This window comes from Oncorhynchus mykiss, chromosome 23, assembly GCF_057628025.1.
Source record: "Oncorhynchus mykiss isolate SJ-2025 chromosome 23, ASM5762802v1, whole genome shotgun sequence".
NCBI classification, from domain to species: Eukaryota; Metazoa; Chordata; class Actinopteri; order Salmoniformes; family Salmonidae; genus Oncorhynchus; species Oncorhynchus mykiss.
In genome coordinates this window covers 42,295,267-42,310,503 of record NC_143044.1, presented here as the reverse complement: position 1 = coordinate 42,310,503, position 15,237 = coordinate 42,295,267, and the positions used below count along the sequence as shown (strand labels likewise).

Sequence of the window (15,237 nt, the reverse complement as noted above, 5' to 3'; positions counted from 1 at the left end):
TTCCCCAACAACTACCTAATACACACAAATCTAAAGGTGTGAATGAGAATATGTACATATAAATATATGGATAAGCGAGCGGCATAGGCAAAGTGCAATAGATGGTATAAAATACAGTATATACATATGATATGAGCAATGTAAGATATGGAAACATTATTAAAGTGGCATTATTTAAAGTGGCATTGTTTAAAGTGACTAGTGATCCATTTGTTAAAGTGGCCAGTGATTGGGTCTCCATGTAGACAGCAGCCTCTCTGAGTTAGTGATTGCTGTTTAGCAGTCTGGTGGCATTGAGGTAGAAGCTGTTCTTCAGTCTCTCGGTCCCAGCTTTTATTCACCTGTACTGACCTCGCGGTCTGGATGGTAGCAGTGTGAACAGTCAGTGTCTCAGGTGGTTGTTGTCTTTGATGATCTTTTTTGCCTTCCTGTGACATTGGGTGCTATAGGTGTCATGGAAGGCAGAAGTTTGCCCCCAGTGATGCATTGTGCAGACCGCGAAACCCTCTGGAGAGCCTTGTGGTTGAGGGACAAGCAGTTGCCGTACCAGGCAGTGATACAGTCTGATAGGATGCTCTCATTTGTGGATCTGGAAAAGTTTGTCAGGGTTTCGGGTGACAAGACACATTTCTTCAGCTTCCTGATGTTGAAGAGGTGTTGTTGCGCCAACTTCACCACACTGTCTGTGTGGGTGGACAATTTCAGTTTGTCGTTGATGTGTATGCCTAGGACCTTAAACTTTCCACTTTCTCCACTACTGTCCCTTCGTTGTGGAGGGCTGCCCCTCTGCTGTTTCCTGAAGTCCATGATCATCTCCTTTGTTTTATTTACGTTGAGTGAGAGGATGTTTTCCTGACACCACACTCCGAGTCTCATCGTTGTTGATAATCAAGCCCACTACTGTTGTGTCATCTACAAACTTGATGATTGAGTTGGAGGTGTGCATGGCCACGCAGTCATGGGTGAACAGGGAGTACAGGAGGGGGCGGAGCATGTACCCTTGAGGGGCCCCAGTGTTGAGTGTCAGTGAGGTGGAGATGCTGTTTCCTACCTTCACCACCAGGTGGCGGCCCGTGAGAAAAGTCAGGACCTAACTGCACAAGGTGGGGTTGAGGACCAGGGCATCCAGCTTGATGATGCGCTTGGAGGGTACTATGGTGTTGAAAGCTGAGCTGTAGTCAATGAACAGTATAGAATAACCCTGTTGACTGCTGTGTTTCTGTGTCCACTGTGTTTCTGTGCTTCATTCAAAACTGTTTTTCTACATTTTTGGATGCACCACGGTTGATTCTCAATTCAATGGAGAAGCAGGTATGAGGAAAGGGACCTTGGACCTCCGCCTCTAATATGGTTGAAAATAATATAAGGAGAAACATTGTCAACTCCACTCCTCTTGATATATTTTCAATAATAATTAATACAATTCTTCGTCAGGAAACAGCATTTGAATTATTCCATATTCACTGTTACCCCATTATTATATAATTTACTGTAGCAAAGGCAGCAGGGAGACATTCAGATTGCACGGCTGAGCAGGTACTGTAAGAAACTAAAGAGAGGTCGACAGAGGGCCAGGAGGAGGGAGGGATTGAACGAGGGAGGGAGAGGAGGAAACCTTGATTGACAGGGGCCCGGGTCGATAGTGTGATGTGGGGATCATGGGAGGGAGGAGCCAGAGGGGGCTGTAACAACCAGTCCGTAATGAGGTATCAAACCATATTAGTGCAGGGGTTAGCATGGAGCACAGAGCAACTGGACTAAATTACTTCTGGTGTCTATTAATGTTAACGGACTAATTAGGAGCTAACAGTAAGCTAGAGGTAAGCTAGCGGCGTTAGCGACACTTCTCGTTTAAGACACGTGTTTTGGCAGCTAGCGCTATTAAACAGAATGGCTGTTTTGCATATACGTAGCGCAACATGCTACGGAAGTAGCATTAACTTGAGTAACTGGTAAGGGAGAGGATTGAATCAGAGAATTCTCCGGAACAATGCAAGGGGATTTAGAAAGAGAGGGGGAGGGAGGTGAGAAAGCTGTGAGGTGGTGCTTGTGCTCCGCAGTCTGACCTTGAGGACACCTGTGGAGATTTCACTCCTCAGTCTTGAGCCTAAACCTTCAGGGTGACTTTAACCAGAGTTTGTTTGTTTGTTCTCTCTCTCTCTGCATGGGAAACATATGTTGAATTCGCCAAAGCAAGTGAAATTGATAAAAAACTAAAGTGAAATAAACAAAAATTGAAAAAAAGGGAAAATAAATAAACATAAAAATGGGTTGTATTTACAATGGTGTTTGCTCTGAATTTGTATTTATTGTGGCTCCCCATTAGCTGTTGCCAAGTGTCATGACGTTGGCCTGGGGGATAGGTTTATGACAGTCATAAATACCTCTTCCCCCCTTTTTCCTCTCTCTACCCTACTGAGGTTATATTTGCAAAACCTTTGGTTAACATAGAGATTCTGAGAACATCAGTAGGTGGGGGGAAATTAACTATATTCTGGTAATCCAAACAATTGAACATATGCGGTGGTAGTTAATGAATATGATGTCAGTTTGGTTGTCAACGGAGACATTCTCATCAATGATAAGATGACATAAACTCTACAGTGAAAAGTCTACACATCAGAGTTATCGGATTCACATGGAATTGTTGTTCAATTTAAATGTTTGAATATGAAATTATTCTGGATGGGAGGAAATGTGATTTTAGTTTCCGCCCCTGTGAAGGGACATGGGCTATAAAACTTTTCAAACACGCCCTCCTCTCCCTTCCTAAGCCCTTGACGACAATATAACCTCCTGTTGTGAGGATGTAGGACGACGGTCCTATGTCAGAATGGTTCCGATAATAACATCAGCGTGAGCTTTGGTTGCAAATGGTATGAACTTTGAACTCTTATTCACTACAGAAGTGATACCTCCTAGCCATTGAGTTAGCAACAGCAGATGCAACGAGGGTTACGAAGGAACAGACAGAGTATCCCGTCTATCACCCAACGACGTTACTACAACGTATCCAATTGACAACCAGAGACTTTCTTCAAAGGACTCGGTTTTGCAACACGGCCTTCCATCTACCACCAACCTACCGAAGCGCAGCTCAGATTAAATATTTATTGCGTTTTCCTTTTCCAAATGGGCGGTAATTTAGAATGCATCAGATACTGTATTTACGATAGCACAGCTTCTCCCTGTGTCCCTCAGTCTTCCCCCTCTTTCACTCAAACCTAGCCCTTTTCCTTTGTGTAACAAGCTGTCATATCTGTTCCGCCCGCTAGGGACGTTTTCCTTTATGACGTAATTTGTAATCAAGTTCTACATTTTTTTAAACATTACAATACTTTCACAAGAGATCTCACAACACATTGAGTGTGTGTCGCATCACAGTGCCCGCTGTTCCATAAGGTGTACTTGTATCTGTTTTTTAAATCTGATTGTACTGCTTGCATCAGTTGCCTGATGTGAAATAGATTTCCATGTAATCATGGTTCTTTGTAGTACGGTGCAACTCCCATAATCTGTTTGGGATTGTGAAGAGACCTCTGGTGGCATGTCTTGTGAGGTATGCTTGGGTGTCTGAGCTGTGTGCTAGTAGTTTAAACAGACAGCTCGGTGCATTCAGCTTGTCAAAACATATTACTAAAACAAGTAGTGATGGAAGTAAATCTCTCCCCCAATTTGAGCCATGAGAGATTGACATACATATTATTAATGTTCGCGCCACATGTACCTTTAAGGACCAGCTGTGCTACCTTGTTCTGAGCCAATTGTAATTGTAAGTCCCTCTGTGTGGCACCTGACCACACGAGTGAACAATAGTCCAGGTGCGACAACAGTAGGGCCTGTAGGACCTGCCTTGTTGATCGTGTTGTCAAGAAGGCAGAGCAGCTCTATATTATGGATAGACTATCAATATATTTTGACCATGACAGTTTACAATCCATGTTTATTCTAATCAGTTTTGTCACCTCAACCTGCTCAATTTCCACATTATTGATTACAATGTTTAATTGAGGTTTAGGATTAGTGAATGATTTTTTCCCAAATACAATGTTTTTCTTTTTTTTTTATATTTAGGACTAACTTATTCCTTGACACCCATCTTGCTACCCATTCTCACACTAACTGCAGCTCTTTGTTCAGTGTTGCAGTCATTTCAGTTGCTGTAGTAGCTGACGTGCATAGTGTTGAGTCATCCGCATACAAAGACATATTCAAAGCAAGTGGCATGTCGTTAGTAAAGATTGAAAAATGTAAGGGTTCTAAACAGCTGCCATGGGGAATTTGTGATTATACCTGGATTATGTTGGAGATGTTTCCATTAAAGAAAACCCTGTATGTTCTGTTAGACAGGTAACTCTATATCCATAATATAGCAGGGGGGTATAAAGCCATAACATATATGTTCTTTACAGGTAGTCATTTTCTTGTGGCAACAGGCCACAAATCTTACTGCTGTGATGGCACACTGTGGTATTTCACCTAATAGATATGGGAGTTTATCAAAATGGTGTACTCTCTGTTTAGGGCCAAATAGCATTCTAGTTTGCTCAGTTTTTTTGTTAACTCCCAAGAACTATACAGCAAATGCTCTGGAACAGCAAAATAAGCACAACAGAAACCTTAGTGTTTAGTCTGAAGCTACTTTTAAAGCCAAGAAGAAAAATAAATTACAATAATCCATTTTACTTTATAAGGACTGAATGCTATGCAAATGTTACCAAGCTTGCTAGGTCAGAACAGATCCGGCTGCAACTTCAATTAGCACTAAAGTGTGTAGTGAGATGTGAGAACTCTTGAGCCCAACAATGGCAGGAGAGCTTCAACCCCCCCCCCCCCAAATGCAGAGGCCTTTGAATCCCCTCCCTCATTACAATACAGTACCCCCTGGATGTAGAAAATTAGAAGGTACTGAAGGGGTACAAAAATAAGCTCCTCATGGACAATTCAGAGACACCTTTTGCTGACTTACAAACAAGGAAAAGTAAGCAACTTAATCTTATACACAAACCATCCCCTTGATGGCACAGTGCTATACAGTATTTATAAACTACCTCTCTGTCAAGAAGGGATGTGTTAGCGATGGGTGGAAACTCAGAATAATAGACAACGAAGACTTTGAGCCAGCCAATGTCAACCTGTACAAGTCTGGAACAGTATTGGTACAGGGCACTCCCAAACCGTTTCAGATGGACTTTCACAGAATCAATTAGGGAGCGCAGAAGGAAAAGCTCTCTCTTGAGAAAGATAAGCACACCCCGAGCCTGTCAGACCAGACCTCTTCATTAAACAACCCCACAGATAAGCAACCCCAAGCGGAAGGTCAACCTCCCAGCACAGAGTACTACTCCCTCGTTGAAATAAAGGATACATTCACCCAGCCGTAGGTAAGGCAAGTGGAGCTGGAACAGCAGATGAACACACTCCAGTCAGCACAGACACAGACAACAGTCCAGCTCAACAACACCCACCCAACCAGACCCGGAGAGCTGGAGGTGGAGAGAGACATGTCTGCACTCTGGACTGTGGTGAGACAACTTCAACAGGAGAAAGAGCAGAAGCGGAAGAAGGCTCAGAAGCAGGACAAGAACAGAGCACTAGAGGAGAAGGTGAGAGTGCTGGAGTAGAAGGTGAGAAAGGTGACGTGTGACAGAGAACAACCCATTAGAGAGCTGGCCGCTCCCACAGAGAAGCCAGCAGAACAGCCCACCACAGACCCTGAACAAAGTCTCGACACCCACAGCAGAACAGTCCAGAACAGCAGAACAGTACAGAAATAGGAGTTTTAGTAGAAGGACACAGTCTTAGAAATGCATGTTTGGGCGCAAAATGAAGACACGACGCACCTGCGAAAATCGGTTTCCTATCGAACATACTTCTTTCCGTAAGAAATATTATAGTTTGATTACATTTTAGGGTATCTGAGGAGTCAATAGAAACGTATTTTGACTTGTTGAAACAAAGTTTAGCAGTAGATTTTCGGATTCCTTTCTCTGTATGTTGAACGATTGGATTACTCAAATCGATGGCACCAACTAAACAGACTTTTTGGGATGTAAAAGAAGGATTTTATCTAACAAAACAGCACTACATGTTATAGCTGGGACCATTTAGATGACAAATCAGTGGATGATTTTCAAAAAGTTTTAATCGCCACTGTGCCAGTGGAAAAATAGCCCTATCCCTATTAATAATTAATAAATAGCCCTAGCCCTATTAATAAATAGCCCTAGCCCTATTAATTAATGAAGACAGCTTCTTCATTCTGGAGCAGGAAATCAATAATTTCCAGGCACAGGGACATGTACTAGTCTGTTGAGAACTAAATGCCAGAACTGGACAAGAACCTGACACCCTCAGCACACAGGGGGAGGTACTACCTGGAGGAGACAGCATTCCCTCCCCCATATGCACCCCTAGGCACAACTATGACAACATAACCAACAAAAACGGGTCACAACTTTTGCAGCTCTGTTACACACTGGGCATGTACATAGTCAATGGTAGGCTTCGAGGGGAATCCTATGGTAGGTACACCTACAGCTCATCTCTTGGCAGTCAAATTAAGCCAAATGAAACTAGTTCAGACAGGACAGTAGACTACTTTATTATTGACCTCAACCCAGAGTCTCTCAGAACATGCACAGTCAGCCCACTGACACCACTATCAGATCACAGCACAGTTTACTTTTACAGAGCAATACTCAGTCATGAGGCATCAGGGCCAAAGGAACTGAACTGAACTGATGTGTGGAGGAGGCACCGGATAGACAGGACCGTGAAGTCGGACTGGAGGTCTCGAGCACCGAGCCTGCACAACCCTACCTGGCTGGATGCTCCCTGAAGCCAGGCCAGTGCGGCGAGGTGGAATAGCCCATACTGGGCTGTGCTGGCGAACTGGGGACACCATGCGCAGGGCTGGTGCCATGTACCCCGGCCCGAGGAGACGCACTGGAGACCAGATGCGCTGAGCTGGCTTCATGGCACATGGCTCGATGCCCACTCTAGCCCGGCCGATACGAGGCGCTGCTATGTAACGCACCGGGCTATGCCTGCGCACCGGGGACACTGTGGGCCTCACGGCATAACACGGTGCCTGCCCGATCCACCTCTCTCCACGGTAAGCACAGGGAGTTGGCTCAGGTCTCCTACCTGACTTAGCCACACTCCCCGTGTGCTACCCCCCCAATACATTTTTGGGGCTGCCTCTCGTCCCAGCCGCGCTGCCGTGCTAGCTCCTCATAACACAATGTAGTGTTTTCTTTGCAGCAATATGTGCATGAAGGCCTGATTCACACAGTCTCCTCTGAACAGTTGATGTTGAGATGTATCTGTTACTTGAACTCTGTGAAGCATTTATTTGGGCTGCAATTTCTAAGGCTGGTAACTCGAATTAACTTTTCTTCTAGAGCAGAGGTAACTCTGGGTCTTCCATTCCTGTGGCGGTACTTGTGAGAGCAAGTTTCATCATAGCGCTTAATGGTTTTTGCGACTGCACTTGAAGTATCTTGCAAAGTTCTTGAAATGTTCTGTATTACCTGACCTTCATCTCTTAAAGTAATGATGGACTGTAATTTCTCTTTGCTTATTTGAGCTGTTCTTGCCATAATATGGACTTGGTCTTTAACAAAATAGGGGGGTATACAGAAGTTAGCCCTATCTTCTCACAACACAACTGATTGGCTCAAACGCATTAAGAAGGAAAGATATTCTTCAAATTAGAGAAGAAGGGACACCTGTTAACTTAAATGCATTCCAGGTGACTACCTCATGAAACTGGTTGAGAGAATGCCAAGAGTGTGCAAATCTGTCATCAAGACAAAGGGTGTCTATTTGAAGAACCTCAAATATAAAATATATTTTGATTTGTTTAACACTTCTTTTGTTGCTACACGATTCCATATGTGATATTTCATAGTTTTGATGTATTCACTATTAATCTGCAATGTAGAAAATAGTAAAAATAAAGAAAAGAAAAACCCTTGAATGATTAGGTGTTCTAAAACTTTTGACCGGTAGTGCACATAATCAAATACAAATCGTATAATCAACTACTAAAGACTACCTTCTTACAACCCTGTTCTTCTCATACTTTCCTGTCCTCTTCATACACCCCTGTTCTTCTCATACTTTCCTGTTCTCTTCATACACCCCTGTTCTTCTCATACTTTCCTGTTCTCTTCATACACCCCTGTTCTTCTCATACTTTCCTGTCCTCTTCATGCACCCCTGTTCTTCTCATACTTCCCTGTCTTCCTCATACTTCCTGTCCACCATATTTCTATATTGCCGTGTCCCCTGGGTTGGATGGGACTTTGCAAGCTTTTCCACAGACGATGAGGGATATGTCAAGCTTATGAAACGCTATAGCAATAGTACAACACTATAAATCACATCAAATCAAGTGTTATGTCACATGCGCAGAATACAACAGGTTACCGTGAAATGCTTAGCTACAAGCCCTAAACCAACAATACAGTTCAAGAAATAGAGTTAAGACAATATTTACTAAATAAACAAATTGTTTTTTTAAATACTAATAAAAAAAGTAACAATAACGAGGCTGTTTACAAGGGGTAATGATAACAAGCCAATGTGCAGGGTTCCAGGTTAGTGTAGGTAATTTGTACACGTAGGTTGGGGTAAATTGACTATGTATAGATAATAAACAGCGAGTTGCAGCAGTGCAAAAGCAAAGAGAGGGGGGGGGATGTCAATGTACATAGTCAGGGTGGCCATTTGATTCATTGTTCAGAAGTCTTTTGGCTTAGGGGTAGAAGCTGTTGAGGAGCCTTTTGGTCCTGGACTTGGTGCTTCGGTACAGCTTGCCGTGCGATAGCAGAGAGAACAGTCTATGACTTGGGTGACTGGAGTATTTGACAATATTTTTTGGGCCTTCCTCTGACACTGCTTAGTATATACAGTAAGTCCTGGATGGCAGGAAGCTTGGTTGCAGTGATGTACTGGGCCGTACGCACTACCCTCTGTAGCGCCTTATGTTCAGATGCCGAGCAGTTGCCATACCAGGCGGTGATGCAACCGGTCAGGATGCTCTCGATGGTGGAGCTGTAGATCTTATTGAGGATCTGGGGACCCATGCCAAATCTTTTCAGTCTCCTGAGGGGGAAAATATGTTGTCGTGCAGTCTTCACGACTGTCTTGGTGTGTTTGGACCATGTTAGTTAATTAGTGATGTGAACACCAAGGAACTTGAAACTCTCCGACCCACTCTACTACAGCCCCATCAATGTTAATGGTGGACTGTTCAGCCTGTCTTTCACTGTAATCCACGATTAGCTCCTTTGACTTGCTCATACTGAGGGAGAGGTTGTTGTCCAGGCACCACACTGCCAGGTTTCTGACCTCCTCCCTATAGACTGTCTCGTCATTGTCGGTGATCAGGCCTACCACTGTTGTGTCATCAGCAAACTTAATGATGGTGTTTGAGTCGTGTTTGGCCACGCAGCCATGGGTTAACAGGGAGTGCAGGAGGTGACTATTATTGGTCCTGATGCCCTGACTGATACTGTTGTGTTGTCTGTCTGTTTATTGGTCCTGATGCCCTGACTGATATTGTTGTGTTGTCTGTCTGTTTATTGGTCCTGATGCCCTGACTGATACTGTTGTGTTGCCTGTCTGTGTATTGGTCCGGATGCCCTGACTGATACTGTTGTGTTGTCTGTCTGTTTATTGATCCTGATGCCCTGACTGATATTGTTGTGTTGTCTGTCTGTTTATTGATCCTGATGCCCTGACTGATACGGTTGTGTGGTCTGAGTTCTTATCTTCCTGAGGGAAGGTAGAGAACAGCAAGCAGCAGCTCCATCAACAATAGAGACAACACTGAACACACACACTCAGTCCAGTTTCGGGTGTGACGGACATGTTTGTGTCAGCTCATTGTCTCTCATCGCCCCGACATTCCATTTACACCTCCGTACGAGCACACACACACACACACACACACACACCTTATCCAGAGATCAGACCAATGCTTTCCACATGATAAAGATTTCCTATTTAACTCTCCCCCTCTATCTTTCATTCCCTCTCTCTCTCCCCCATCTCTCTGTGATCCCCCCCTTCTCTCTCTCTCTCTCTCTCAATTCAAACAACTTTATTAGCATGGGAAAAATTGTTTGAACAACGTGCAAATAGTATGAAAAGTATGAAAGGAAAACAACGGAGTCAATGTGCGGAGTTGTGACAACCCTCTCACTCTGTCTGCCAAAACCACCAAGTCAATGTGGGGGGTTGTGGCAACACTCCCACTCTCTGTCTGCCGAAACCACCGAGCTACACCATTTCTTTCTCTTTGCTCTTGTTTCCTTAATAGGATGTCGGTGGGCACTGGGGAGGGTCATCAGTGAAACAGGACACACCTCGGCTCGGGTGTGTCCCAGGGATAAATACACCTTTCTCTTTCTTGTCTCCCTCTTTGTTATAGGCTACGAGCCGGTTCGTAACAGGGTACATGTTAGCAGAGGTAATTGAGGTAATACTGTATGTACGGTGCATTCAGAAAGTATTCAGACCCATTGACTTTTTCCATATTTTTATTAAGTTACAGCCAAACAATTGATTAAATAGTTTTTTGTCCTCATCAATCAACACACAATACCACATAAGAACAACACAAATAGGTTTTTAGATTTTTTTAATGTATTAAAAATAGAAAACCATTAAGTTTACATACGTTCTCAGACCCTTTACTCAGTACTTTGTTGAAACAACAACTTTGGAACATCAGTTTTTGGGGAGTTTCTTCTATTCTTCTCTGCAGATCCCCTCAGGCTCTGTCAGGTTGGATGGGGAGCATCGCTGCACAGTTATTTTCAGGTCTCTCCAGAGATCTTCGATCTGGTTCAAGTCTGGGCTCTGGCTGGGGCACTCAAGGACATTCAGAGACTTGTCCCGAAGCCACTCCTGTGTTTTCTTGGCTGTGTGCTTAGGGCCGTTGCCATGTTGGAAGGTGAACCGTCACCCCAGTCTGAGGTCCTGAGCGTTCTGGAGCAGGTTTTCGTTAAGGATCTCTCTGTACTTTGTTCCGTTCATCTTTCCCTCGATCCCGACTAGTCTCTCAGTCCCTGCCACTTAAAAACATTCCCACAGCATGATGCTGCCACCACCATGCATCACCATAGGGATGGTCGCTTAACCATAAATGCATGATTGCGGAGTGCTGTAGAGATGGTTGTCCTTCCAGAAGGTTCTCCCATCTCCACAGAGGAACTCTAGAGCTCCGTGAGACTGACCATCAGGTTCTTGGTCACATCCCCCCAAAAAATGTGGTACCCTTCCACAGATCTGTACCTCAACACAATCTTGTCTCAGAGCACTACGGACAATTTCTTCGAGCTCATGGCTTGGTTTTTGCTCTTACATGCACTGTCAACTGTGGGACCTTAAATAATCAGGTGTGTGCCTTTACAAATCATGTCCAATCAATTGAATTTACCACAAGTCCACTCCAATCAAGTTGTAGAAACATCTCAAGGATTATCAATGGAAACAGGATCCAGCTGAGCTCAATTTCGACTCTCATAGCAAAGGGTCTGAATACTTATGTAAATAAGGAATTTCTGTTTTTTATTTCAAATACATTTGCAAAAATTTCTAAAAACCTATTTTCGCCTTGTCATCATGGGTTATTGTGTGTAGATTGATGACACAAAATATCATTTAACTGATTTTAGAATAAGGCTGTGGAAAAAGTCAAGGGTTCTGAATACTTTCTGAATGCACTGTAGATGTAAGCAGGGGTAAAGTGATAATGCATATATAATAAAGCAGCGAGTAGCAGCATAGTGAAAAAGGGGCTCAATGCAAGTAGCCCTGTTAGCCATTCCATTAACTGTTTAGCAGTCTAATTGCTTGGGATAGAAGCTGTTAAGGAGCATTTAGGACCTAGAGAGGAGAAGCCTGACAGGGCCAAAGAGAAGAGGAGCCTGATAGTGCCGAACTAGAGGAGTAGCAGCGGAGGGCTGAAGAGAGGAGGAGCCTGACAAGGCCGAAGAGAGGAGGAGCAGCGGAGGGCTGAAGAGAGGAGGAGCCTGACAGGCCCGAAGAGAGGAGGAGCAGCGGAGGGCTGAAGAGAGGAGGAGCCTGACAGGCCCGAAGAGAGGAGGAGCCTGACAGGCCCGAAGAGAGGAGGAGCCTGACAGGCTCGAAGAGAGGAGGAGCCTGACAGGGCCAAAGAGAGGAGGAGCCTGATAGTGCCGAAGAGAGAAGGAGCCTGACAGTGCCGAAGTGAGGAGGAGCCTGACAGTGCCGAAGTGAGGAGGAGCCTGACAGTGCCGAAGAGAGGAGGAGTCTGACAGTGCCAAAGAGAGGAGGAGTCTGACAGTGCCGAAGAGAGGAGGAGCCTGACAGTGCCGAAGAGAGGAGGAGCCTGACAGTGCCGAAGAGAGGAGGAGCCTGACAGTGCCGAAGAGAGGAGGAGCAGGGGATGGCTGAAGAGAAGAGGAGCAGGGGAGGGCTGAAGAGAAGAGGAGCAGGGGAGGCTGAAGAGAAGAGGAGCAGGGGAGGGCTGAAGAGAAGAGGAGCAGGGGAGGGCTGAAGAGAAGAGGAGCAGGGGAGAGCTGAAGAGAAGAGGAGCAGGGGAGGGCTGAAGAGAAGAGGAGCAGGGGAGGGCTGAAGAGAAGAGGAGCAGGGGAGGGCTGAAGAGAAGAGGAGCAGTGGAGGGCTGAAGAGAAGAGGAGCAGGGGAGGGCTGAAGAGAAGAGGAGCAGGGGAGGGCTGAAGAGAAGAGGAGCAGGGGAGGGCTGAAGAGAGGAGACAGAGTATTTTATTTTATGTATCTTCTGTATCTTCTCTCTTCACCTGTACTTCTTACTGGCTACACCTCACCTGTAAGAAGTGTGTGAGCTTGGTGCCATTTTGGATCTATAGAGGTAATTACAGTATATAGTGGCAGCACTCACCTGTACTCCTGTGAGAAACGTGTGAGCTCAGTGCCATTGTGGATCCATTTGAACTCCAGGGGCCAGCTCCCCTCTGCCATACACGTCAACACCAGCCTGTTACGCTCCAGGTGCAACTGGCTCCGCACCGGCTCCGTCTTAAAGTAGGGCGGCACGTCATCTGGAGAGGGGGGCGGGAGAAAGAGAGAAAGAGAGAGACAGAGTCACACATGGAAGATACTCACAGGTTCACAGGTGATCAATTAACAGCATCAGAAGAACAGAAAGAGAAGCAAACCTTGGTGATCATACAGTGACTGTATGGGGAGAAACGTTCTGTGTAGTTGTGTGACAGCAGGGACATGCTTGTGTGTCACCCAAGTAAATCTGGACATGTTCCACAGCTCTCGCTCTCTAATCTGACTAGTAACAGTAGGCCACAGTCTGCTGACTAGTAAAAGTGGGCAACAGTCTGCTGACTAGTAACAGTGGGCCACAGTCTGCTGACTAGTAACAGTGGGCCACAGTCTGCTGACTAGTAACAGTGGGCCACAGTCTGCTGACTAGTAACAGTGGGCCACAGTCTGCTGACTAGTAACAGTGGGCCACAGTCTGCTGACTAGCAACAGTGGGTCACAGTCTGTTGACTAGTAACAGTGGGACACAGTCTGCTGACTAGTAACAGTGGGCCACAGCCAGCTGACTAGTAACAGAGGGCCGCAGCCAGCTGACCTGTAACAGAGGGCCTCAGCCTGCTGACTAGTAACAGTGGGCCACAGTCTGCTGACTAGTAACAGAGGGCCACAGCCCGCTGACTAGTAACAGAGGGCCACAGCCCGCTGACTAGTGAAGAGGGCCTCAGCCTGCTGACTAGTAACAGAGGGCCACAGCCTGCTGACTAGTAATAGAGGGCCGCAGTCTGCTGACTAGTAACAGTAGGCCACAGTCTGCTGACTAGTAACAGAGGGCCAGCCTACTGACTAGTAACATTGGGCCACAGTCTGCTGACTAGTAACAGTGGGCCACAGTCTGCTGACTAGTAACAGTGGGCCACAGTCTGTTGACTAGTAACAGTGGGCCACAGTCTGCTGACTAGTAACAGTGGGCCACAGTCTGCTGACTAGTAACAGAGGGCCGCAGCCAGCTGACTAGTAACAGAGGGCCTCAGTCTGCTGACAAGTAACAGAGGGCCACAGTCTGCTGACTAGTAACAGAGGGCCAGCCTGCTGACTAGTAACAGAGGGCCACAGTCTGCTGACTAGTAACAGACACACATACATGAGTGCAAATACAAACACACACACACACGCACGCACACGCACACACACACACACACACACACACACACACACACACACACACACACACACACACACACAAACACACAAGCATGCAGACTTACACAAACATACACACACACACACAAGTGAGCAGACTCATAGACACACACACAAGCACAGACTTACTAACACAGACAGCCGCACAGACCAAGGGTTGCGGGGTCGACACCCTTCTACGTCCTTGGGCATAGCTGTGAAGTGGTTGTTTCTGGTGAAATTCCTGATAATTTGGTCCAATTATGCTAGGTATTTGGGTTTGGCCTTCGTAAGAACAACACTTATGCATAAAATAGCTCATCCCTGCTGTTAAATATGGTGGTGGATCTTTGAAGTTATGGGGCTATATTGCTTCCACTGGTCCTAGAGCCCTTGTTAAGGACAACGGCATCATGAACTTTATCAAGTACCAGGACATTGGCTGCCTCTACCAGGAGGCTGAAACTTGGCCGCAAGTGGATCTTCCAGTAAGACAATAACCCCAAGCACACATCTAAAAATAATATGGTTAATTGACTACATAATCAACATTTTACAATGGCCATCTAAATCTCTCGACTGGAACCCCAATGAAAATATGCAGTTTGAATTGAAGAGAGCAGTCCATCAGTACAGACAAAGGATATCAAGGACCTGAAAATATTCTGTATAGAACAATGGTCTAAGATCCCTCCCAATGTGTTCTCCAATCTCATAAAACATTTAGATGGATTTAGATAAAGCACAGGGGAGTGTGCTGGATTACTGAAAACAGGGAAAGGTGCTGGATTACTGAAAACAGGGGAGGGTGCTGGATTACTGAAAACAGGGGAAGGTGCTGGATTACTGAAAACAGGGGAGGGTGCTGGATTACTGAAAACAGGGGAAGGTGCTGGATTACTGAAATCAGGGGAGGGTGCTGGATTACTGAAAAGATGGGAGGGTGCTGGGTTACTGAAATCAGAGGAGGGTGCTGGTGTACTGAAAACAAGGAAGGGTGCAACATTACTGAAACAGGAGAGG

At 45.5% G+C, this 15,237-nt stretch overlaps 1 protein-coding gene across 1 annotated transcript in view; it reads right to left on the bottom strand.

Moving 5' to 3' along the window:
* LOC110503029 (protein sidekick-2) overlaps positions 1–15,237 on the bottom strand; it is a 581,578-nt gene that overhangs the window by 143,236 nt on the left and 423,105 nt on the right. Inside the window, exon 2 of the mRNA XM_090217501.1 lies at positions 12,920–13,079. Coding sequence (XP_090073627.1) covers positions 12,920–13,079 — 160 coding nt within the window. The remainder of the gene's footprint in view (positions 1–12,919; positions 13,080–15,237) is intronic.